Below are 24,967 nucleotides of genomic sequence, written 5' to 3' on the forward strand. Positions count from 1 at the left end.
GAGCCTAAAGCATGAAGAGTTCCCTTTCAAACAGGCCTCAGTGAAGTCGAAGTGAAGCAGCTGATGTATCTGTTTCAACATTTTCAATGTTATTCTCAACATTATAGAGGAACTTGGGGGTTTTTTGTTCTGTTTTGTTTTTTACCACCACAAGCACCAAAGGTCAATACTGAAACTGTGATTGGAGTTAGCACTGACAAAGTGGAAACAAGGATAGGGAAGTGTGAGCTCTCATTAGAATAAAACAAGTCAAGTCTCCAGCTCCCAGATAGTAAGCCTTGTCCACTCCAACACCTCTGGCAGGACAGGAAGAGCAGGAAATGTTTGTGGTTTTGGCTGACCATACAGGTCACCTGTATCACTTTCTGAAGAACCACATGTACACAGCCGTAACTTCCGATGACCATAGCAGTAAATCCCATCTAACCCATAGTGCTCCACCATCCATATGTGTACCAGGTGAACTGTGATCCCTCCACAGCATTAGCAGAGCAGCCTAGAAATGCATTCTTAGGTGGCAGTAGCTAACATTAAGTATCCGCCTTCAAATAGAGAGGTTTATGTGTCATGTAATCCCCTATTAATATCACTCACTTTTTGAACATTCACATTTTGAAAGTTTCATTTTAAAAATATAAACAGGTAACTTTGTCCATCTGAAGGTACTGCATATTTAAAAGCACTATGGCATCCTGAAAATCAGAAACTTGAAACACTTTGCATATATTTAATTTTTAACCCTTTATTCTGAAGACTTTTTGGTCACCAATGCAAACTATTACTTCTATACACTCATCATATAAACTTCTAGTCCTTACACATTTATCTGTTACAAGAAATAAAAAGCCATTTTTGCTGCAGAAAAACCAGCACGTTCACCTGAGTGCTTGTTTCTAAACATCAAGAAGTTCTGTAAGTCACACAGGTGGTTGGAGGCTAGCTGGAGTCGGAGTCTGCTGAAACTCTTCACGCTGTTAAAGTCACTTTTACCATCTCTCCAATAAGAGGATCTCCCATGTTCACCAAGAATCCCATCTTTTTCTCAGAGTGGAAGCTTTTTTTTCTATGTCAAGAACACAGTTACTTTACTACCTCCACATCCTTGTCAAATTTGCCAGTGGTTTTGTCACGTTAAAACCATGCTGTGGAAAGGAACTGAGGACAGTATGAGACAGTGCAAACCCTGTTTCTTCAAAGCAGGCTGAAAGCAGGAAAAGCTAGACAAAATCTACTGCCTCAACAGCACCACCCCACATGCATCATACCGTGGCCTAGTGCAGTCCTTCAGAAGTTTCCTATCCCCAGACTGAAGGCAGAAACCTTCCAGAGAAACAGATTCCCGAAAACAGGCTTCCTACTTACTCCTCCTCTGGGGCAGCAGGCCCTGCACTCTTGCTCAGCCTCTGCAAGGATGGCACAGGCCCCTGCAAGTCATCAATGGCTTACAAAGCTTTTTTCAGGAGACAGTTACAGAAACCCTTGATTTCCAGTTCCATGCTTTGAAGCAGACAAAAGGTTAGAGATTCAGCAAAAGGCAGCTTCTAAGCCAAATAAACTCAAGTCTTTAACAAAGCAAAGACAGGGTAGAGGCTGGTGGCAAGCACATTCCTGTATACAACACCCTCAGCATCCCTGCTCAGCTTGGGTCTGGATATTCTAGGCATTTAGCCAGGCCTGCTTTGTCAGAATCTTTTGCCATGGGGTAAAGAGCTGCTTTTGTACCTTTAGTACCAGTCTTCTCACAAAAGCATCTCAATCAGAAGTTCACTTTCTGCATACAATCCATTCAAATGCTCTAGCCAGGCACAGCTACTAGCCCGCCAGGGCAGAGTAATGTGCAGCAACTCACTGCCTTGAATTTTAGATTTAGTCTTTGTCCTGCAGATCACATTCCAGTAATAGATATCAAGCTATAAAATCTTATTACAATCAGACACTACAGCAAGGAATAGGGAAAAAACCCACAATCACAAAACGAAAAAGTTAAATTTATTCATCAAAGCAGGCTGCCTTTGAGCCATCACACATTCCATGGGTGGGAAAGAGAGACAACTACTATTCCCGACATGTCCCCTCCTCTCCTAACAATACAAATCTCTCCTCTCTGGAGAGGAAAAGGAGGACATGCATTCTCTTACACTGTATGCATACTGGCTAACACTGTTTACATGGTGGGGAGAAAGCTAGACATTTAAGAGTCTGCCAACTTTCACTAAGACCCAAGCTCTGATAACATCACTTGTGTTCCTCTGTAGATTAAGAGTTATTAACTGACTTACCTCTGCCACAAAACCTGAAAATTAATCCCATCTAGGTTTGGCAAACACAATGCAAGTTACATATTCTGCTTCTCTGCTAACTAACTCTGCTAATGAACTATATTCTTTCTTACCTTCCTCCCCCTAACCTGCCTGACATCATAGCAGCTGGATACCCCTGACATTGCAGAGTCCAGATCTTTAACAGTGACTACAGATGGACAAGTTATTAAGTGAATCTCAGTTCTAAGAGGCATCCTCCAGCAATGCCATACAGCCAAGTGACCTGCAAACACATGAGCAAGTAAGTGCAATTGCCTCAGAATGGTGCGGCAATTCCGTGGCCCCTGCAATCAGCATGCCAGTACTTCAGTGCCTTTAACCACTGCTACACAGTGGTGCCAGTAAACATTGCTGATGGGACTAAACCATCCAGAAGCACATACTTTTAAAGGAAGGAAATAAAGAGTGTTGAGTACAAATGGTACCTGCCCACCTTTTGAAAGGAGGGTGCACAGCACACTTCTGTCTCCTCAGGTCTTCTATCACACTCACTACCATAGCATCTGAAAGTGCTGAAAGGTAAGTACAACCTCCTTGTAGAAAGAAGGTATGTCCTGCACATCTCTTCACAGTGGAGAAGGGCAATTCACTTGTTAGTGCATGCTTATGTTTCCCAATAGCTTTAGACAACATTCCTTATTGGAGACTCAAACCATTCCACTAACGTGAAATACTTTATTGAAACCACCTTTTTGGCATCAAGGCTTACTCCGACATAGAATTGTAAGGCCAAGCTGCCAACAGAAGGCAACTGCTTTTATCCAGTAAGTGCACATCCATTTATGAGAATGTTGGGAATGCTGGAAAGAAGCACATTTTAGTTCCCTCTCTCTTTTCCTTATCCTTCATCTGTACTTGGACCTCTCTTTGTCTTTTGATTTCTTAGGACTTCTGTTTCTGTCTGCTTTTTTGTCCCAGTCTCTTACTCGGAAGTCATCTCTGTATTTGTCTTTTTGTTTGCTGTAAGAATAGTCTCTCTCTTGAGATCGGCTGCGACTCCGATGCCTGTCTTTCTTCTCACTCTTCATCTTCTCTCTACAGCGTTCACCTTCATGTTTTCGCTCAGAATCCTGTTAAAGGAATTGGATAGATATGCAAGTTACAGACAAAAGTGGTAAATACAGAAAGGCATGAAGAGAACTAGAAGTCAGGCAATGTTGGTTCCTTAGCTAAGGCTGGTACTTTCTGGAATACATTCACACCCATGATGTGAAAACGTAACACATAAAAAACTCCACTGTAACTATATGAAGAAGATAGGTCTAAAGCTTTTGCCAGTATTTATGGAAAAAAGCATGGCTGCTAGGCATACTGCTACTCGTATTTCCTAAGGAGCTTTAGTGAAAACTGGTTATACCAGAGGTTCAACTCAGATGGATATTACCAAACTCTTCATAAGCATCACACGTGCTTCTAAGCTAGATTTGGATTGTGACTTCTTATCTAAGCAATGCAAGTATTTCGATCATAGATTTTAGTTCAAGCCTCACAGGCATTCCCCTACTATGAAGATGCAGAACACTTTCTAAGACTGCCTGTAATAATCCTTAACGGCCTAAATTCTAGGCCTCAGAAAAACGAATGACACCATCACAGAGACCCACTACCCATACACACAAATCACTTCCCTGAAGCTAGAAGTCCACAAGAAATTCAGCATGGTGAATCCAATCCTTTTAAATGTACTGGCAAGCACCTGCCACATGAAGACAGGCTGAGAAAGTTGGGGCTGTTCAGCCTGGAGAAGAGAAGGCTGCGTGAAGACCTCTTAGCAGCCTTCCAGTATCTGAAGGGGGCCTATAAGGATGCTGGGGAGGGACTATTCATCAGGGACTGTAGTGACAGGACAAGGGGTAACGGGTTCAAACTTAAACAGGGGAAGTTTAGATTGGATATAAGGAAGAAATTCCTTACTGTTAAGGGTGGTGAGGCACTGGAATGGGTTGCCCAGGGAGGTTGTGAATGCTCCATCCTTGGCGGTGTTCAAGGCCAGGTTGGATGAGGCCTTGGGTGACATGGCTTAGTGTGGGGTGTCCCTGCCCATGGCAGGGGGGTTGGAACTAGATGATCTTAAGGTCCTTTCCAACCCTAACTATTCTATGATTCTATGATTCTAAGGTGTAGGAGTTGAAATGGAAATAACAAATTAATGAAAAAATCAGTTATATTTTGCAGGCTGCTGGGAAAGACCCATACAGAAAACACATGGGAATACACTCATACAGAGATATAGTAAACTCCAAGGGGTTCAAGTCCATCTAATTTAAATGGCCTAAGAAGGAGAGACAAACAGTATGTACCACAAATGGTAAAGGAGTTTGAGCACACACAAAAACTCATGGAAGAAAAAATGCTGCGAGTTCAGGTAGCCAAAACTGAGGAAATTCTGAGTTTCCCTGGCTTTCTGCATGTTGTCACCAAGAATGTTTACTGGGTGGCTAAGCTCACAGAATGTATTTGCTCCAGAGAGAAATGAAGATTATTTAACAAAGGCGGAATGGCTGCCAGTAGGACAACTGCTTTTTGTGTTGCCCTAGGCAGACAGTATCAAATCAGTGTACTAGTGAATGAAGGAACGATGGCCCAATTACTCAGATTGTAAAATATCACACTAACAAGATTATGGCAATATGCTAAAATGACTGTGTGGAGACACCAACACCCCTACAGGCCACAGCATCATAGCAGTTTTAAAAGTAAAATTATAAAGACCACTTAGAAAGTTGCCATTTCATTTCAACGAACTCTAAACAATTTCTTAAAACACAACGCTGAGTTTTGACACGTGAACTAACATTTCAAGCACTACAAAAAAACTAGTTTGTTTCTATTATTCAACCAAGATACACAGGGAAACAAAATACAAGAGGGAGCTTCAGAATCTTGAGGAAAAATACGTATACAACTTTCTATTAAGAAAGTGGTAGGCACTTTTGTTTTGAAGGCACAATCACCTGGAAGTTTGGTATCAGGTGATTGTATCAGGGCAGATACTGTTTATGGGATCTTAATAACACCAGTGTTAAATACAGATTGGTATGAACTATGAAAAATGTCTGCACTAAATTATACAATATTTGTTTCTTTATTTCAGATACAACTTTCATTTTTGTGAATATGCACTCTTGACAGCAGTGTTCACAACTGTATGGCTAAAACCTGTACTGCATGTATAGACAAGCTAACTTAATTTATTCAGAAGAATAGCAAAAAACTTGACTCCAAGCAGAGCTTTTATCCAGGAAGACAGTGACCAGGATGGTTCCCAGAGCAAACACTAACTCTTAGAATTGCATAGATAATGCTGAAATACCACAGTTACAAGGAGCAACATAACCCCCCTGGACCAACACACACATCACTAATCACAGATTTCATCCTTATCAATATAACCAAGAATTTCTACTACTGCTGGACACTGCTTGCACTCGGCTTGGTTCACTGCTGCCTTCTAGATAGTTTGTTGCTGAAGCTTTTCCCAGCACATGAGACAAACAGGAGAAAAGCCTAACAGCACTCAGCTGGAAAACCTAGCAAGTCAACCCTGCAGACAGGCTACTGGGCAAGTTAGGACAGGGAACAGGTTAGCGAAGACTTGAAAGTAAAGACAAATAGCCCATGTTGAATGCCATACAAAAGGGCAACTTGCTGAAAGGTTTAAAAGAAGTCATTTGAGCACAGAGCCAGCTAAGCACAATGACTTTCACAGAAACATTTAAGGTACAGGTGTTCAGGGCAAGTCTGAAAGTGCCACAAGGTCAACACAGTAGCTAATATGACCACCGTGTAAATTAAAAGGATGTAGTAATTTGAATTAGTAGAATGAATTGCATCTTAGTCCCTGCCCCCAATCGGTTACCTTTCCCCTTAAATACGATTTTACCCTTTTGGAGTCTTTGGCACAGAAAAAGACCACTGGTTTTAACATTCAAAAGTTACTAAAAATAACAGTATTTTGAAATCAAATCCTTTATGCCCTATCCAAGTCAGGAACATGCTGTTTTGCCACTGGCAGAGGAAGAAAAACATTCCTACTTAAAAACAGGCTCTCTCTTCCTGGTGAAGTTCAGATTTCTCAGTTCAAGATCACAGCCTCTTATCAGTCAATGAGTAAGTTATGATCACTCCAAACCTTAACCCAGCACTGGGCTGGTGAACACACACAAGGAAGGAAATATTAAAACAGGGAAAGATACTTCTCTGGAAGTTCATAGCTACTTAGCCAAAAGCAGTAACTTGTCAAACAGTATCTGCAGTTAAACCAGGTACAAATGCCATGACCATAAAAGTAGAATAAATATGCCACCTCTACATACATTAAACACACAAGTTTAAAGATTAAAAGGAGCAAACAAATAGAGACAGCTTTTTCAGGAGGGAGATTTTGATCAAACTTGACACTAAATGGAAAGAGTGCCCAATAAGCAGTAAGAGCCGGGAACTGAAACCAGAAAAATCACTATTTCTGGCAACACCATGCACTACAGAATCCTGAAAAATCCACTGGATTGTGCTATACTCCATAGATCCAGTTATCCAAAAAATAAAAAGATCCAAGGAGCCAAAAAAACAGAGAGAAAACTGGAAAGGGAACAAAGTCATAATATAGATCTCAAGAAGAAGCATGCCCTGAATTCAAAAACCTCTACCAAATCCTATTCACAAACCTACAGGTAGTCCAGCCTCCTGCTCCAGACCCACAACCTGTTACCTGCCAGAAGGAAGCCACAACACCCTACTTTGTCTGGAATCTGGTTAAACAGCACAAGATTCAAAAATATATTCTTAAAACATCAACAAATAGGCTGAAGACTCAGGAAACAGTTGGCAGAGCGAAAAAAAAAAAAAAAAAAAAGAAGATGAGTCAAAATATACTAAATAAAAAAAAAAAAAAAAGGCAAACCAAAACAGCAAGAGAACAGAAAAACTACTCAACATCATGGAAAGTATTCAGAAAATAAATCCCCTTCAAGTCATAGCTGGAGCCAGTAGCATGAATTGCACTTTCAGTTGCCAGAACTTCTCATTTTACGACCCTGTTCTCTGTTAATTACAATCTCTGCCACACAAGGGGCTTAAGGTGGAAGTTTATACATGAAAGCACGACTACTGCGGTTTCTGGCCAATCAGCTGCAGAAGGCCTGCTGTTGTTTCATTTTAAAGTTCTTACCTCAAATATATTCTAATATGCCTAAAATAGGGTTATGGGAAAATGCCCTGTTTGCCTATATAAAAATGCTGCCATTCATCAAAGAACTTTCCATACCGTTATTATACTTTGTGCTGGCCTCAGTTATTCACACTGAACATACTCTGCCTCAAGAACATGCTTCCTCCCCATGGTCTTGTACCAGTTCCCCAGATTATGCCCAAATTAGAAGTAAAATTAAAAAAAAATAAAATTTACATTTCATATATGCTAAACAGGATTTGTCAGCTAACCTGCCTGCAGATTTAATCTGGAGAGGGTCATGCTAAAAGCACTTACTGAACCTCTAAATGAGACTGAGTACATACTGCTCAGTATGTACACACTATACAGTACACACTAATGGGAATATTCAAGTGCGGATAGAGAGAAAAACTAAGTTCTTCCCAGAAATTAATATTCATAGCTCCACAAGGGAACTATGTTGCTTGCCAACAGAGAACAGAAGTAAGCATCCACCTGTGATTTTGGGTGTAAGAAGGCTCAGCTATCTACACCAAAATGGGTAAAGATAAGCAGCAGAGAGGAAAGAAGTAGGAAAGACGACGATACCGGAATACAGCAGCAGCAGGCCCAGGAACAAGCCACAGTAGGAGCAGATGACATCACAAAAAGATATACAGAGACACTGAAGAGATCACAGAGTGAAGCACTAGAAAATACTCTTTTCTAGAACCTGGAAGTAGCATCAGAAATCCCTCTTGTCTTTTCATTTCCGTGCTATGAAATCCACTGCTAATGTGCCCCACAGTACCCTTGTAATAATTACAGCAGAGGTTAACAGCCTACTGCTGTCAGCACTTGCTGTACCACCTGCAGGGGTGCAGAAACCTCAATGACTTTAAAACGTTCTCTGCTGGGAACTCATGACCAGCCATTTCCAGGCATGTAATTTCTGAACCATCAAGGGCAAAGATTACTTCCAGAAATATCTGTTTCAAGAATGTTAAAACCACAGTGTCTATCAGCCAAAACAATGGGAGGAAGTCTAAACCAACATTAGCCCAGACCTCTTCTATGTGTATGCTCCAATCAAGACTTTAATTATCTGAACAGGTCCCTCCCCTCCACCCAAAGGATCCCAACAGAATTAGTACGCAAACAGTGACAAAAAGACTGGTACCATGAATGAGCAATAGGGCTTACTGGTGGCACTGAAAAAATGTAATTGCTAATGTTCATGAGAAAAGTCATTCTTAGCATCACAGCAAGAAGTGATGCAATGGGACAACAGAACCATGTATGCTCTCTGTATGCAGAAATTAAAGCAGCACTCAAAACTTACGCCAGGACAATGGCTTTATTTACTGTGGCTGGAACCTTATCGCTTTCTGCAAAGTTGCTAGAAGACAGCTTTCCTCTCACTAATAAAGCTTGCATTGTTAAAATACTGGGGTTTGTTTTGTTTTTCAGTTTAGCTCAGTTCTCCTTAATGCTCACTCTTCAGTGGGGGTTAACCCTCCACTTCATCATTGCAGACATCGTTTCCATGAAACATCAACATCTTGACTATCCTGAGTTCACAGGAAATGTGAGAATGCTGACCTGACAGGCTGCAGTGGAACCACTGAATGACAAAACTACTGTCTTCTGATGATGTCCTCCACAGCCCCAGTCCCCAAGCACCACATGTTCACACAGTACAGACGTGAGCAAACCCACATACAGATTTTACACAAATGCTTCCAAAACAGTTTAGGAAAAATAAAAAAAGATAATGCAAAGAATTAATGTTTGAAAAAGTGAAAAAGTAGGAAAAGTGTTTCTGATTCCATGTGGGAAAAAACCAACGCACACTGGTCTGGCAAGAAAATGAGGAATAGTTTGCGTTTGTGAAAGATGATTAACTACTGTGAATATGCAAACAGGTTCAAAGTGCTATAGAGCTCCTACTTCATGAGAGGCTACATTGCCTCCTTAGGATGTTTTGGCAAAAAGCCTTCAGACATGCCAAAGCTTCAAAAGTCCAGGAAGATCTGGAAAGCCTCTTTCATAATCAGACACTAACATCAGCCTTCTGTACGTTTACAACTGGTGTATTTTTCAGGACTTTGCACGCCATGTGCTCAGCTCAATATCAGACCTTCTTCCTGGCTTCTCTTATTAAGAGAACAATGAACAGATATAAAGATAATGCATGAAGAAGTAAATACCTTAGATTTTTTGGTCCTCCTGTCCTCTTCATCTTCAGAGTACTGGTGCTTTTTCTTCTTTTGTTTTTTAGCTGAGTGCAACTGACTTGTTTGAGACTCTTCTATATTCTCATCCAGCACAAGGTCATACTTGGCACTGATGGTGCTGGTTAAGGACAGATCTCTAACTTAACATCAATAAATAGCAGAACATAAAAGCTTGTGAAGCAAGCAAATTCCTGTTTATCAGACCAGGTTTTACCAAGACTTGCCACGTATTTCAGTCAGAACACGACTTGACACACTGACAAAAAATACAGCTGTGCTAAAATGACTGAATTCTGTCCTGTCGAACAGCACAGTCAGATCCCAATTCTCCTTTCTCTTCTGCCTGTGGATATCTGAACAAGCTACTGTTTTTTTTTCCCTCATGCTTACCACACCTGAATTATAATGTCAGTGCATGTTTTAGTTATTACTGTGGTATAGTTTTGGATGCTGCAAGTCTCCTCGGAAACTACTTAGAACTCTGTTATGCCTATGTCACTCCATAGGCTACAGACTGGAGACATGTGCAAGGTCCTACACCTTGGTCGGAGCAACCCCAGGCACAGCTACCGGTTGGGCAGAGAAGAGATTCAGAGCAGCCCTGCGGAGAAGGACTTGGGGGTGTTGGTCGATGAGAAAATGAACATGAGCCGGCTTCAGTGTGCGCTCGCAGCCCAGAAAGCCAACCGTATCCTGGGCTGCATCAAAAGGAGTGTGACCAGCAGGTCAAAGGAGGTGATCCTGTCCCTCTACTCTGCTCTTGTGAGACCTCACTTGGAGTATCGTGTGCAGTTCTGGTGTCCTCAACATAAAAAGGACATGGAACTGTTGGAACAAGTCCAGAGGAGGGCCACGAGGATGATCAGGGGACTGGAGCACCTCCCGTATGAAGACAGGCTGAGAAAGTTGGGGCTGTTCAGCCTGGAGAAGAGAAGGCTGCGTGGAGACCTCATAGCAGCCTTCCAGTATCTGAAGGGGGCTATAGGGATGCTGGGGAGGGACTGTTCATCAGGGACTGTAGTGACAGGACAAGGGGTAATGGGTTCAAACTTGAACAGGGGAAGTTTAGATTGGATATAAGGAAGAAATTCTTTACTGTGAGGGTGGTGAGGCACTGGAATGGGTTGCCCAGGGAGGTTGTGAATGCTCCATCCTTGGCGGTGTTCAAGGCCAGGTTGGATGAGGCCTTGGGTGACATGGCTTAGTGTGGGGTGTCCCTGCCCATGGCAGGGGGGTTGGAACTAGATGATCTTAAGGTCCTTTCCAACCCTAACTATTCTATGATTCTATGATTTACCTGCACGGACACAGAAGTGAAACAGCACATTCCAATTTGACTGAATTCATCAAAGTCATCAAATGAAAAATGCAAAATGTTTAATTCCATCTCAAACACCAAATTGGCAAGCTTTAAGAAGTCTTTTCCAGGCTGTTTTCATAAACTACTTAGTTTAAAAAACATCTTTGGCCAGAAAAGGATACTCCTGCTTTGGTTTTACCTTCTCTTTCAGAGCAAGGTTTGAAGGTTTTGATGGTTTGTCACGTTCCTTTTCGTACTCTCTGAAATCATCCTTGGTATACTGCCCACCTGTCCACAGGAAAATATATTCAATTCACTCTAACTAAAAAACCAACCAAGACCCATACCTATCATTAGGTTCTGCATATGAATTAAGGGCTCTTCATAACCATACAGTTCCAGAAACAACACCAGCATCTGGGTAACAGAGTAGAAGAGAGTAGGACGCATTGTTATTTTCTGTCCTTCTCTTGCTTGCAGATCCCATTAAACAACATGTTTTCTTCTTACTCATGACCAGCGGAGACAACACATGAACATGATCAGAAAGCAGGACTCAGCAACTGGTTTAGTCCCATTTTGATGTCGCACTACTTAAATTCTGTTACCATGAAAGCCCACAGACTGTTCTCACTATTAAATGACCTTTTGCACTGGGCTGCACAAAAAGGGAAACCCCCAAGATGGCTCACAGCATAAGAATTCAAATGGGAAACAATAAAAACAAAATGTCATGTCTTGATTTAAAAGGGGGCGTAACAGGTTTCATTTTCTATCCATTCACTTGAAAAGTGCCAGCTCACACACAGATTAATAAATTATTCTACAGCAAAGTACTGCCATCTCACGGTCATACTTAAAACTGCAATATTATCTGGCTAGGTCAGAAACAGCTATTGCAGGTGGAAGGACAAATGCTTCCTCCTAGGTAATTTTTGGTGTACCATATAGGCACAGCAAGATGACAATATAGTTAGTTTCGCCATATTTAGGGTGTTTTCGACCTATGTTACCCAGATGTCGAAAAATTTTCCATGTAGTCAGTTAGTAGAGGATGCACTGTAGATAGATTACAAAGTCATCTTAGCTCTGTGCAAGAGAAGTTCCAGTACCTCAGTGCGCATGATCAGTCCCCACTCTGGACAAATCATATGCAAACAACTGAGGGCTAACTCTATTTTTAGGCAAAGACACACAAGAACTTCACCGCTGCAGTGCACAGTCATCTCTCCAGGAACAGTGTTTTCTTCACTTCCCAAGAGCCAAGTAACCATTGCATCCATCTCTCCTACCATTTTTTCCTCCCAGAACATCCTCAAATATCCGAAATTGGGTTTTTGAAACATACAGCCTGCTATGCAATACACTTGACCTACAGGGGAAATCCCTGACCTGACCTTTTCTTGTATACACCTAAGCATCATATAGTGAATAAAGAAACTAGAAAGTAACAATGTACTGCCATATTATTTTGCTAGGAAGTAATATGGAAACACAACCCTTTTAAAGCTTGAGAGGAACAAATGATTTAGTGGCAAAAATACATCTGATAAAAAGGTAACCCATGGCAATGCAACGTTAATGTAACTAGTAAACCCTTCTACTCTTTCTTACGGAACAAGCGAAGAGCAACCAACTCCGTTGCTCTCTTTATTACAGTACCATGAAAATTTATATTCCTGAAGATGAGATGATTTAAACTTGTAACAATTGTTTCACTTTTGTATAATACTTAAGAGTTTAGAAGTCATGGTGTATCAAGTTATGAGGGCCAAAGAATCGCAAGTGTACCTACCTTTTCCCTTCCACTTAATCTTTGCAACAGACTGGCTAAAATCCACATGTATTCGTCTGTCATCTATCAGCACATTGTCCATTTTGAAGTAGGCTTTCTCACAGTCTTCCTCCTGATATTAATTTTTCCAGAAAACTTTTGAGTCATGATTATTTCACAGGAATATTTACTGAAGAGCTTATGCACACATCCAACTGCTCAATGGCATACATTTCTTTCTGAAAAGCACAGTATCACAGTATGCTAGAGATTGGAGGGGACCTCAAAAGATCATCTAGTCCAATCCCCCTGCCGGAGCAGGAACACCTAGATGAGGTTACACAGGAATGTGTCCAGGCGGGTTTTGAATGTCTCCAGAGAAGGAGACTCCACAACCCTCCTGGGCAGCCTCTTCCAGTGTTCCGTCACCCTCACTGAGAAGAAGTTTCTTCTCAAGTTTAAGTAGAACCTCTTGTGTTCCAGTTTGTACCCAATACCCCTTGTCCTATCATTGTTTGCCACGGAGAAGAGCCTGGCTCCATCCTCGTGACACTCTCCCTTTATATATTTATATACACTAATAAGGTCACCCCTCAGTCTCCTCTTCTCCAAACTATAGAGACCCAGCTCCCTCAGCCTTTCCTCATAAGGGAGATGCTCCACTCCCTTAATCATCTTAGTCGCCCTGCGCTGGACTCTCTCCAGCAGGTCCCTGTCCTTCTTGAACTGAGGGGCCCAGAACTGGACACAATATTTCAGATGCGGTCTCACCAGGGCAGAGTAGAGGGGAAGGAGGACCTCTCTCGACCTACTAACCACCCTTCTTCTAATACACCCCAGGATGTCATTGGCCTTCTTGGCCACAAGGGCACAGTGTTGGCTCATGGTCATCCTGCCGTCCACTAGGACCTCCAGGTCCCTCTCCCCTACACTGCTCTCTAACAGGTCGTTCCCCAACCTATACTGGAACCTGGGGTTGTTCCTGCCCAGATGCAGGACTCTACACTTTCCCTTGTTGTATTTCATCAAGTTATTCCCTGCCGAACTCTGCAGCCTGTCCAGGTCTCGCAAGAAAAATTCTTGCACTGTGCCATTTCAGAAGAAACAGTTATGCTTTGTCCAAATGTCATTTCAAACTCCAATTCTTCAGTTCAGCTCACTTTTTTTTAAAATCTGCCAATCCAGCCAAGTTTGGCACATGTAATATAGTCAGAAAACTAAGGAAGAGAACAACTAGCAAAAGGTCCACTTTTAAGTACATAAGTAGGCTAAAGGAAAGTGAGATGCTTTTCCAGTGTTTTCTAGCATTCCTCACAGAGATTAGCAGACAAAAACAAGAAGCTATGCAACACCAAGAGAACTTTCATTATCAATCTCACTGTAAGAGCAGCATATTGATAAAAGCAAGCATTATTTACAAGCACAATATAGGACACTACTGTACAAGCTGATCTACCTTCTTCCATACACCCTCCTCTCTTTATGCAGCATGCCTTCTTTTTCTCCTAGCATTTCCTTCTTTAACTCTTCAAAGTCCCAATATGCTCTGGGGAAAAAAGGGACCTGCTCCCCTCCCACTGGTTTCAAGACAACATGAGAACACCACATTTGTATTGCTCAGTTGAATAGAGACTCATGTATTTGCCTCATTTAGGACCTACAACTTCTATAACTAGATCAACATGAGAAAATATTAGCTATCCCACACTTGACTGAAACTGAACTTTCATAAGCAGAATCTAGAGATAGCATACCTGAAAAAACATACCTTTTCAAACTCAATGAAAGCGTAACAGAGAGATTCACCAGTTTTCCAGTCTCTAATCACTTCACAGCTGAAAAATGGATAAGAAATTAAAATGTCAATGCTGTTAGAGCAAAACACGGAGGACAGGCAAACACGGCTTAAAAGGAAGAGTAGCAAACAAAACAAAACAAAAAACAAAACCAAACTACCACAAAAAAAACACAACCAAAAAAACCAACCAAAAAAACCAACCAAAAAATTCCACAAAAAACCCTAACCCAAACCAACCACGAAACCCCTTGAAGATATTAAAACACTGGATTCGGAGCCCCTTACTGATGTGTGGGTATCTACACAGAAAAAAATCCATGTGACATCACTTGAGTAATTATTACACTTAACTCACAAGTGGTTAACATGAGGTGTTGAACTAAGGATGAATTTCTGATTAATGAAACAAAACCTATCTTCCACCATTATTGTTCATTATTTATTTTTTGCATTGATTTTGTATTAATGCATGACAAGAAGTTTCACATTCTGTTTTCTCAATCATTTTAAGGGAAGTTTGAACAGATATCATGTGACAAACCTTCTCTTCTTAACAAGCACCTCTTTAGTGGCCATCTTCTTACCAGACAGTTAACTGGGCAAAAATAGTAAGCCTGAAGTATTGCATCAGTAGATGCAAAATGGGAACAAAAAAAATACAGGCCTATATGCCTGTAGTGCACAAACTGGTAGAAGTTCAATGGAGAACAGAGTTAGCATGCACTTGAATAAACAGGACCTACTCAGGACCATGTGGATAAATCTAAATGAAGTTCTCTGAAGGAGTCAATATGCTTATGTGCGATGATGATCTATTTGATGCAATCTTTTGAAATACCTCTGGAAATTCTAATAAACTCCTGCACCAAATGCTTTTGGGAAAACTAAGCAGCAATGGTGGAAGAAACATCTTTGCATTGATAAACATGTGAAAGCCCAGGTAAGAATAAACAGTTATTTCTCACTGAGAAAGTAAAGCGGTCACCAGTGGAGTTTGCTGATGATACTAAATTGTTAAACGTGGCAAAGACTGAAAAAATTGCAGAAAGTTCCTAGGAGACCAACTGAAGAACAAGATAGCAAACCACGTTCAACACAGATAAATGCAACAAGACGAGCGTGGAGGGGGGCAGAAATCCTAACTGTGTTTTTAAAAACAAAATAAGCTAATTGTGCATTAACTAGAAAAGGAGTTGAGAACAAAGCAGAGAATGCCATTGTGCCACTGTATAGCTGCAATTTCTTTAACAATTCTGGTCTTTCATCCTGAGACTAAAACAAAAGAACAGAAAAAAGATGAGAAAAGGGAAACAAGATCAGGAAAATGCCTGTACAAGGCATGAGTATTTAGGCTAGTACTCTTAGCAAGAAAAAAAGATTACTTCAGCATAGAGAATACAGAGGTGTAGGAAAGCAAGTTTCACTGCCCATCATGTCTTTTGATACTAGTAATAGGAAGAATCAACTGAAACTACTACAACTCAAGTTCAAAACTGAAAAAGGCAGCAGGCATGCAGAACATCTTAACAAGAAGTGTACGAGATGCTAGAAATGTTTCTTGCTTTATGCCAAACCATACATACTCCAATGGAAAGAAAAATCCAGAGACTGTACCTAGCTCATGTAGCATCTGAAATAAAAACTGCTGAGAGGAGGGAGAGGATGGGGGGCTGGGGAGAGTATCATATGCTTTCCTTGCTCCTACACTTCTCTAGGTTCTCACTTAAAACCATTGCTAGGACAGGATATTCATCTTACTAAATCTGACTTTGTACTGCTGTTGTTGTGGTCTCTATCCAAATACATGCAGTCACAGCATAAGTCTCCGGAGACAGCAGAACATTACTTAACAGCCAAACCTAAACAGATTGGCAGGAATCAACTTCAGCTTCCACACAGAAGGTTTTCTTTTTTCTTCTACAATAATTACCTTTTAATGGGACCAAATCGTGAAAATATTATCTCTAAGTCTTCATCTGTGGTCACAGGATTCAGTTTACAAACAAACAGCACATTTTCTGGTGGCTTGATCTCTGCATCTGGTAAGTCTCCCACCTGTGCCATACAGAAAAAGAATTTCATCACTTCTGCTTAAAGCTCTACATTTTAGTGCCACAAGTACAGTGGCAACATATCTTTTCGTATGATTTCAAGACACGTTCCTGTCACAAAATGGAACATTAACTTTATGTGGAAAACAGGTTATCAGCCCCACTGCTGCAGCCGCAAAACAACAGCAGATCTTCTGCAACACTGTGATCACATCTGGACTGACCTTGGTATTAGCCTCTGCTACAAACTATTCACCCTATATTCGAATTTGGTAGTTGTAAAGAAGTGTGAGGGATTCACCCATCCTTCAACAGGGTTTGTGCTTTTTTCTTTAATAAAAAAAAAAAAAAAGACAGACTTCAAAGCCTCTTCACACGTTTTGTTCCTATATGGAGTTTACAACTACCAGCAGTTACTAACCATCATTATTAGGGAAGAACATAAAGTTAATCAATGTTAAATTCAAGTAATCCCACGGAAGGAAGACTGCTGTCACATTAACAATGCAATCGCAATGCTATTGTATGTACTGGGAAGAGATTATCACTAATGAGTTCAGCTCTCTCTCACACATGCTAAACCTTTTTCAGGATTATAGATATTCAGCAGCATACTATGTATGTTATGGGTTTTTTTAATTGGGTGCATTTCTAGCAAGTTTTTATAAAGCCTCCACTGGTTCACATTTAATCCTGGCTTTGAAAACAGAATATTATCCGCTTTATCAGAAAACCGCCTCCAGTGCTCATGCTTAATCCTTTTCGCTGTACCACAAACACTTAACAGCACAGATTCTGAGCCATAACCAGATAAGCAATTTCAAGATAAACAGTACACATTCTCCTAGTCTTCATATAACATGCCCACATACAGCAGTAACGTTTAAAAGGTAAATGCAGAAAGATGTTGTTCACCATTTCCAGAAGAATGGCACGAGTTTTTGCTTCTTTTTCTGCCTGAACTTCTTCTATTTCATCTGCAGACCGTCCTTTCATGTCATCAATTTCTTCATCTGCTCCTATTCTGCCACTCTGAAAAATGAAGGAAAAAGCTATTTAATACCAAGCCATGGCCAAAAATTCTTTCTTACTTTCCAAATGTTACTTGGATGACCTTCTCCCTCACACCCAACATATGAAAAATGCTTAAGCACGCATCTCTGCAGAACTGGGCTCTCATTCTGTTTTTTCCACTTAAGATTAAAAAAAAGAGGGAGATCATATTGTTGTGTTTCAGGCACTATGTACTTTGTATGAACTTTCAGGCCCAATCATATTCAGTTAGATATTCTACACTCTTTTGTACTCCCATCTCATATTCAACACCTCACTTTCCCCCAAGAAGCTATCATAAACACTCACATCCAGCTGTTCTTTAGTAGGTTCTGGTGAGCGATCAGGAACAGACAAGCCAGGCGGATCTTCAAATGGATCATCTAAAATTACTGTATGGTTTATCCTTATGGAAAACAAAATCAAGACCAGCATCAGTCACATGCAAATACAACTCTCTTTACTCAAGTAAGAACAAGCAGGTTCCACTGATACTGTTATATTCCAAACAGCCAAACATACTGTATGCTTGTTAATACCAGTACTGATGCTTTTATAAAGGCAACACAGTTGCACATTTTCTTACATAATTAATTTAGTACATGCTTATTTTACCAATAATACTGTAATAAAACAGTACTTAAGATACCATGTACAGGTCACCTGACATCACTGTATATTAATTTAGTTTCCAAAAAAGATTAATTTGTTTAATGATAATGTATTCCTCAAAAAGGGAAGTTATAAGCAGTCACACCTGATATCTTGATATGGGATAAAATCCTTATCTACAAAGGTTTCATTAATTGTCTTCAATACATCCATGCCTTCTGTCACTTCTCCAAACACTGTATGCACACCATCGAGGTAATCCAGGTTTTCCCCTGTAGTAATAAGAAACTACAAAAGAAGATATAAAACAAGTAAGAAAAATTCAGGGTTTGAGTTTTACCTTAGGAGAGGTACAACTGCCAATAAAATCAGTGGGGGAAAAAAAAAAAACCTTCTTTCTGATCTTTGCAGAAAATTAGTCTTCTTCCATTAGCTCTGAGAACATGAGCTGATGGAAGAAAACCTACAGCTCACAGCCACAGCCTGAGGAAGAACAGCTCTCCCACACAAGTCTCCTTCCACAAGAGCTCCAGCTTTCAGCTTATCGGACCCTGAATTGGTTTGACTCAGTAACCTGGCAGAAAACCAGACCAGCAGAGAAAGAGCAGGTACTTATCTGCCAGGTAGATTTGTTGAGCAGGATCAGGAAAGCTTGTAACAGGCATCACAGCTGATGCTGTGAGAGAACGAAGAGCAATGCTACCCTCTGGGCAGTAGTGAGCTGAGCTCTAATCACATGCATATCAAATTGCATTCAGCAGGTACATTTTCACAGTTTTAGCAAAGCTGCCATAGTTCTACCTTCATCTAATTCTATCCAGACTGTTTTTGCTCCTTCCCTTGTATCACAACCCATCTTTTCCCCCAAACCAGGATGCAGTAGCATTGAGAGGAGAACTAGAACACACAGGAGCATTGACTTAGATCAGCCTGAACTGGCACTGAAATGTATCCTAACACAAATCAGGTGCTTTGCTTTAGGGCAAAACTGAAACTATGAAAATTGATACAAACTGAACACTTGGTAACAAATTAAAGATGGAGGATACTCTGTAATGAATAAAGGCGGAAGAAGCAGATACGCACAAATAACAGAACATTATCACTACATCCATGCTTTACAATCTGACTGGTACCATCTCGCTCCCCATTCTCTGCAATACAGTTAAGACTTGAGAATTTGTTATAGGCTACATTAAGCTACATTGTATTTGTGAGCCAACTCCACATAATTTTTTACTGGAATTTTTCTTTCCCAAGGAAGAAGCTGCAGTAATGTTTCTGGGAACTGCATTCATTCCCATATGACAGTATATATGCTAGCACGCTGCATTCTTACATATAAATACAAATGTCATCTCCTTTCTCCTAAACTCCCCACCCAAACAATTTTATACATACAATACAGGGAAGCAGCAAAATAAACTCCATGCATTACAAGCTCCAGCTGGAATAAACCCATAGGCTTTTTAATTGCTCTTCAATGAATAAAACCCCCCTCTTTTTAAAAATAAAACACATAGATATTACAAGTGAGGCATTTTTTTATGTAACAAAGTGACAATGTATCTAAAATAATAATTTAGAAATAATATTCTAACAGACTAGAGCTTTAAATATACCTACAGCAAAAGATTTGTGCACATGAATATGGAATAGCAAAGGGAACAAAACACTTTCAAAAATTGTTTTATGCCAGTACTGGGATAAGACTGTAAACTTATATTGTATTATTAATGCATATTTATATAACCATACCAAGGAACTTTCATTTTAGCTACTCAGATGTGTACCAAGGCTTTCCAACACTGTATGCTGACCTGTGATCCATGCTGATCACTGCCATTGTTCACCATTGACACCGTTCCCTTCTTTTTGTGCTTGATTCTTGGCACTTTCTCCGCCTCAAAAAATCTAGCTTGATCACCATACAGTTGGCTGAAAACATATATAACAAATATTTTACAAGACAAAGGGATTCTAAAAAGTGAGATAAACAAATGCTGTAAAACAGTAAAGAAAACATCTTAAACATTTTTATATTGGCATTCAAGTAAAACCAGAATTTACATTGCATCTATGCACGTTTTTCTGGACCTGTGCACTTACATAATTCACTTCTTATTACAGGGAACAACAGCTTTGTCTCTGTGGCATCTCATCGAGATTTGATTTTGTTTGGTTGGGGAATTTTTTGTTGGGGGGGCAGTGTATTTGTGTGTTTTTAAATGCAGTATATAACATTTTTCTAAGGCATAAAGCAAATACCAATTTTGGTAAGTAAATTCTGTAAAAATAGGTTAATACATGCTTGGAAAGTTTAATAAATTATGTCAAAAATTTCGTTTCCAAAGTAAGTGGAAAGCCATTAAATCTATGTGTAAACCTAGTTCAGCATATAGACAGGACTGTATACAGTAATTTGACATACACAGGATCAGGCAAACTGTTGAATTCTTTTTCCTAAGCATGTGTAAGCCTCTGTGAAGGCAGGATTCAAATTAAACTTTGCCTTTATCAGTTTCTTGAGTAGCAAGAACAGAAACTCCAATTTCATGGACTTCAGCAGTAATGAACAGGTAAAAAAGACAAACTGCCATTCTCCATGCCAGCCGCAGAAGAGAATCTGCCACTCTTTCATCACACTATACCTCCCTATCTGCCATACCAATGAGCCTCAGAAGAGAAATCCCTATAAAAGAGCAGAATGTCAAAATAAACTTGATCTACCCGTGTGCAGAGACAGCTCAGATCTGCTAAGTTTACCTACCTAGACTTGCTCTGCTTAGCACAATACGTTGCTTCTAGGATCACCAGAGTGGTGATCCACAGATCCTTGTGTTTAAGATTTTGTATTAAGAGGCTCTGACAGACCAGCCTTACAAAGGTCAATGCTGGTCTAGCAACACTGCCTCTGTCCAAACCGAGCTATTTATCTCTGCATAATGTGCTCCCCAGCACTCCAGGTTTAGTTCTGCTCTGCAATTTTAACTCTCCTTCTAATAACACTTTCAAAGTAACCACATAGAACACATGCACTTTGCTAACTTCCATCCAGGCTGTTGGAATGATTTCTTCTACTTCAATATGCATGACAACTGACATCTTAAACAGGAAAGAAAAGTGATTTCCTTACACATGTACAACATGACTAAAATCAACACAAGTAAATTTTCAGAGCAGCAAGATTACTTTGCTTTGAAGTACACACAGGAGATCATATATAGCCTTTATATTCCCCTCCTGCTCAATTAAATGTTACAAAAATAAAAGGAGTAACAAACTGCTAATGCTTTTGCCTTCTGCAGAACACTTCATTACAATACTTCTCGTACTAAACCAGAACTGTAGTTACTTGTTTTAACTTTTAAATTATCAAAAATTCATGTACAACTTGTTAGCTGTAACTTTGCTTTTAAGGTCAGAGATAGAACACTGTCCAGAAAAAAGCAATGTGAATGGTAAAGACAGCACAGTAATTAAACAAGGTATTTAGGAATGACAACCAAAGAAGCTTATACATCAACATTTTTATTTCCTGTCAGTAATTCAACCCCAAAAGAGCTGAAGACAATTTAATTGGAACCCCTATTTCCCCATACAACTTCTCTGTCAATTAAGTAACACAAAAGTTTCACTTACCAAAATATGGATTCCCCTCCACGGCCAGTTCCCATGGGGTCTCCAGTTTGTATAATAAAATCCCTCTGTCACCAAGCAGAACACACAAGATATTGATCTCATGACTGTCAATTTAAACCAACAAAAAGAAAGAAAATAAGGAATTGAGAATACTCACCTGAACATTATGAATAAGGCAATAGTTGTAGTACTTGACTTTGCAGAGCTTCAGAAAATTCAGACAAGCTGTAGGAAATGACACCTACATTTACTAAAGAAAACCCCAGATATCATAAGCACGGATATAACAGACAGCCAGTTCAACGTGTGGAAAAGTACTTTTGGAACAGTCTTTGTTAAGACTTAGCAGTGCAAAACCTATAAAAACTGCAAGAAATGCTCTAAGGAGAGATAACATTTCCTCCCTTTTTAAAGCCAATCTCTAGTGATTCAAAGAACCCTAAACACAGCTGTTTATACAGCAACACATTTTTCCCTCCACACTTTCTTTCCAAACACCTAAGAAAGGCCACAGTTGCCTTTCAATTCAGAATATATTTGCCTTTTTTTTAAATTACTATACATTACACTTATAATAAGGCATAATTTTAAAAATCCAAGCTTCCCAACAGCAACTGAGGCTTCCAAGTGTTTCCAGCACATATATACAAGCTGCGTAGAGGAACCGCTGACAACCACAGCAGACTCCGCACCCGCTGGAATCTAATCCCAGGACTGGAGCCCGGCGGGAAGTGCCAAAACCCAGGGTGGGAGGCAGGAAAGATGCGCCGCTGACTGTAACCACCCTCTTGAAGCCCCTTCCCTGTGGAGGCCGTGACGGCAACCTCAACCTCCAGCTGCCAGAGCGACAGCAAAGAGCCCAGCGCTCCCTTCTCCTTCCCTGCCCAGCGGAAAAGCGGGAGAAGCTTCGCGGCGCCCGCAGGGGAGCAAGCGGCGACGAAACGCAAGGCCTTACGGGTTTTTAACCGTATTTCCCGGTATTTCCCCACCGATTAAGCGCCATCCAGGCACGGATGGCAGCGGTAAAAGCTGCGTGTCCCATCCCCCTTCGGTTCCTACCGCGGGGCCGCTCCTCCGTGTACAAGTCGATGACCAGATCTCCAACGGTCGTCTCCAGCAGCACCGCCATGATGCTCAGCCGCTTCCGCAGGGCACGGCGACGCGACCCGCCCTCGCTAGGCCGCCCCCTGCCGGCGCGGAGGCTCCCTACTGCAAGCGCCTCCCCTCGGCGGGGCTGGAGACACCCACAAGCGCGTCGGCCCCGGAGGCGAGCAAGCTTCGGCAGCTGCCGGCCGCCGCGCTGCGGCCTTCATCGCGGCTGCCGGGGAGGCTGCAAGCCTCTGCCCTCTAGCGCGAACAGGGCGGGGGACAGCGGGGGAGGCTGCCGCAGGGCCATGCCTGCCTGAAGGGGATGGGAGAGTATAGAGTGACTCCCCCCAGGAGCAACCTGCTCGGTCAGAGTATGCGTTTTGAGGCCAATCATGCAGGTTTTGAGTGGTGCTCACCAACGAGGGGTGTGTATGCTTATACTATATAGTCAAAGAAAACCGGGTTTACCTCACAATTATTAATAGGTTATAAAGTGATTAACAGGCCAAATATTTGCATTGAGTACATGATCAGAACACAACCTGTAGAGTTTACTGTGGGTGACAGAAAGGACAGACAAGCAAACCTAATTTATTCCTTTCCAGTTGACACTACAGAGTGTCAACCCTCTATAGAGTGTTCTTGGGCGTATGTGTTACAGCTGAACTAATGTAAAGGCTCTTAACCTTGAAAACAAGGGGTCCTGCTGCCCAGCACAGAGCTTCCACTTGAGGCTGTGCTCTCTTTGCCTCTTTGCGAATCACGCTCTGGTACTTGTCACACAATGAGTCGATTCAAGTCACTAATCTGTTGGAAAACAATTTATTTCTTATTGCTGAATTTAATTCCTGTCAGATTAGTGACCTGAGTTTTCACCATACAGTAAAAGGGAACCAGCGAAGGGAGAGAACAGGGATGCACAGCTGGGAGTAGAGGTGCATGTACAGTTGGTAAGAACAGGGTTTTCCCTTTAAGTAGCAATAATAGTCATATCAGATCATCACATTATATTACAGCACCTTTATAAATAGCCAGGTAGGAAATTTGCCCACTTTTCATCACTATCCTGCTGCCTGATGGTCCTGGAGACATGATGGGTTGGTCCTGGGACCAAGATGTACACTGCAGAAAAGTTGTGTTCTGCCTCGATAGCATACGAGTTTTCAAAGCTGTTTGTGCTATCGTGTTTTAGAGTGCTCTATTGGTTTTGTGACTCTGTACATCAATCCTAAATTGATTCAAGGCTGGTTTTGAGCTATCCCGAACAACAGTTATTGATGGAAGAAAGCACTATAGCACACATTACGTTTTTTACTCTGAAACTTTAAGAGGGATGTGCATCAGTTTTATGCAGGCCTCTGCTGACTGAAGTTTAACTATGTACTTGCTACTCTAAGAACTCTTACTTTGCATGTCAGTAAGAAAGCATATCACTAACTCAGTCCAGGCTTTTACCACTCATTTTAGGCATAAAAGAAATTAAATCGTAATTTCACTATTCGTTATACTGGCTTTTGCCTTCTAATAACCCACACCTATAGTGAAGGTTCACAGGAAAAATGGCTTCTCATGATCACTTTAAAAAAACCCATCACTTTCAACTTAAATACACCAGTACTGAAATACTACACTTCTGGCACCCTCTGCAGCTCAAGCAGAATAGTCAATCTCAGTTCAAAATACTTTAAAATGTTACATATTTTAATACTTATAAATGTCAGGACACGTTTACCAGCAGACTAGAGGAGTCTAGGAGGTGTGTGTCTGAGCTGAAAGGGAAGCCTTATGCTCCCAGACTGTCCTGGCACTAAGTAGGTTATTTAGTGGTGCAAGGACAGACCCCTTGTGAAACTGGTCACAAGTTATTTAGCTATTGTGAGGAATTTTACCATTTACGTTAAGTAGCATCTGTTGTGCTGTGCAACTAATGAAAGCTTT

General features: G+C 40.9%; 1 protein-coding gene across 3 annotated transcripts; it reads right to left on the reverse strand.

Annotated features, from left to right (window-relative positions):
• Nucleotides 1-744: 744 nt before the first annotated feature.
• Nucleotides 745-23,139, reverse strand: PPIL4 (peptidylprolyl isomerase like 4). Of its 3 annotated transcripts, XM_080614493.1 has the most exons (13): nt 23,000-23,098; nt 22,098-22,165; nt 21,941-22,005; nt 20,119-20,236; nt 18,444-18,586; nt 17,996-18,092; nt 17,549-17,665; nt 16,513-16,637; nt 14,553-14,619; nt 12,806-12,917; nt 11,193-11,298; nt 9,684-9,819; nt 745-3,391 (listed from the first exon to the last, which is right to left on the reverse strand). In XM_080614493.1, exons 1-13 carry the CDS (start codon nt 23,067-23,069, stop codon nt 3,167-3,169), a joined length of 1,449 nt encoding a protein of 482 aa, XP_080470619.1. In that variant the 5' UTR covers nt 23,070-23,098; the 3' UTR covers nt 745-3,166. The 3 variants fall into 3 exon arrangements, with proteins under 3 accessions (XP_080470619.1, XP_080470620.1, XP_080470621.1); XM_080614494.1 differs by lacking the exon at nt 22,098-22,165 and having other exon boundaries at nt 21,941-22,044; nt 23,000-23,139; XM_080614495.1 differs by lacking the exons at nt 9,684-9,819; nt 11,193-11,298; nt 12,806-12,917.
• Between the last annotated feature and the right edge of the window lie 1,828 nt (nt 23,140-24,967).

This window comes from Psittacula echo (assembly GCF_963264785.1).
Source record: "Psittacula echo genome assembly, chromosome: 4".
In the NCBI taxonomy this organism is placed as follows: domain Eukaryota; kingdom Metazoa; phylum Chordata; class Aves; order Psittaciformes; family Psittacidae; genus Psittacula; species Psittacula echo.

What these genes read in the sequence shown, in the direction of transcription:
- PPIL4 (XM_080614493.1), bottom strand. Translation starts at nt 23,069, where the DNA reads ATGGCGGTGCTGCTGGAGACGACCGTTGGAGATCTGGTCATCGACTTG. An exon ending in GTGATCAGCATGGATCACAG is followed by an intron (nt 18,587 to 20,118) that starts GTCAGCATACAG and finishes CTTCTTTTGTAG; the next exon opens with TTTCTTATTACTACAGGGGA. An exon ending in ATCCCATATCAAGATATCAG is followed by an intron (nt 18,093 to 18,443) that starts GTGTGACTGCTT and finishes GTTTTCCATAAG; the next exon opens with GATAAACCATACAGTAATTT.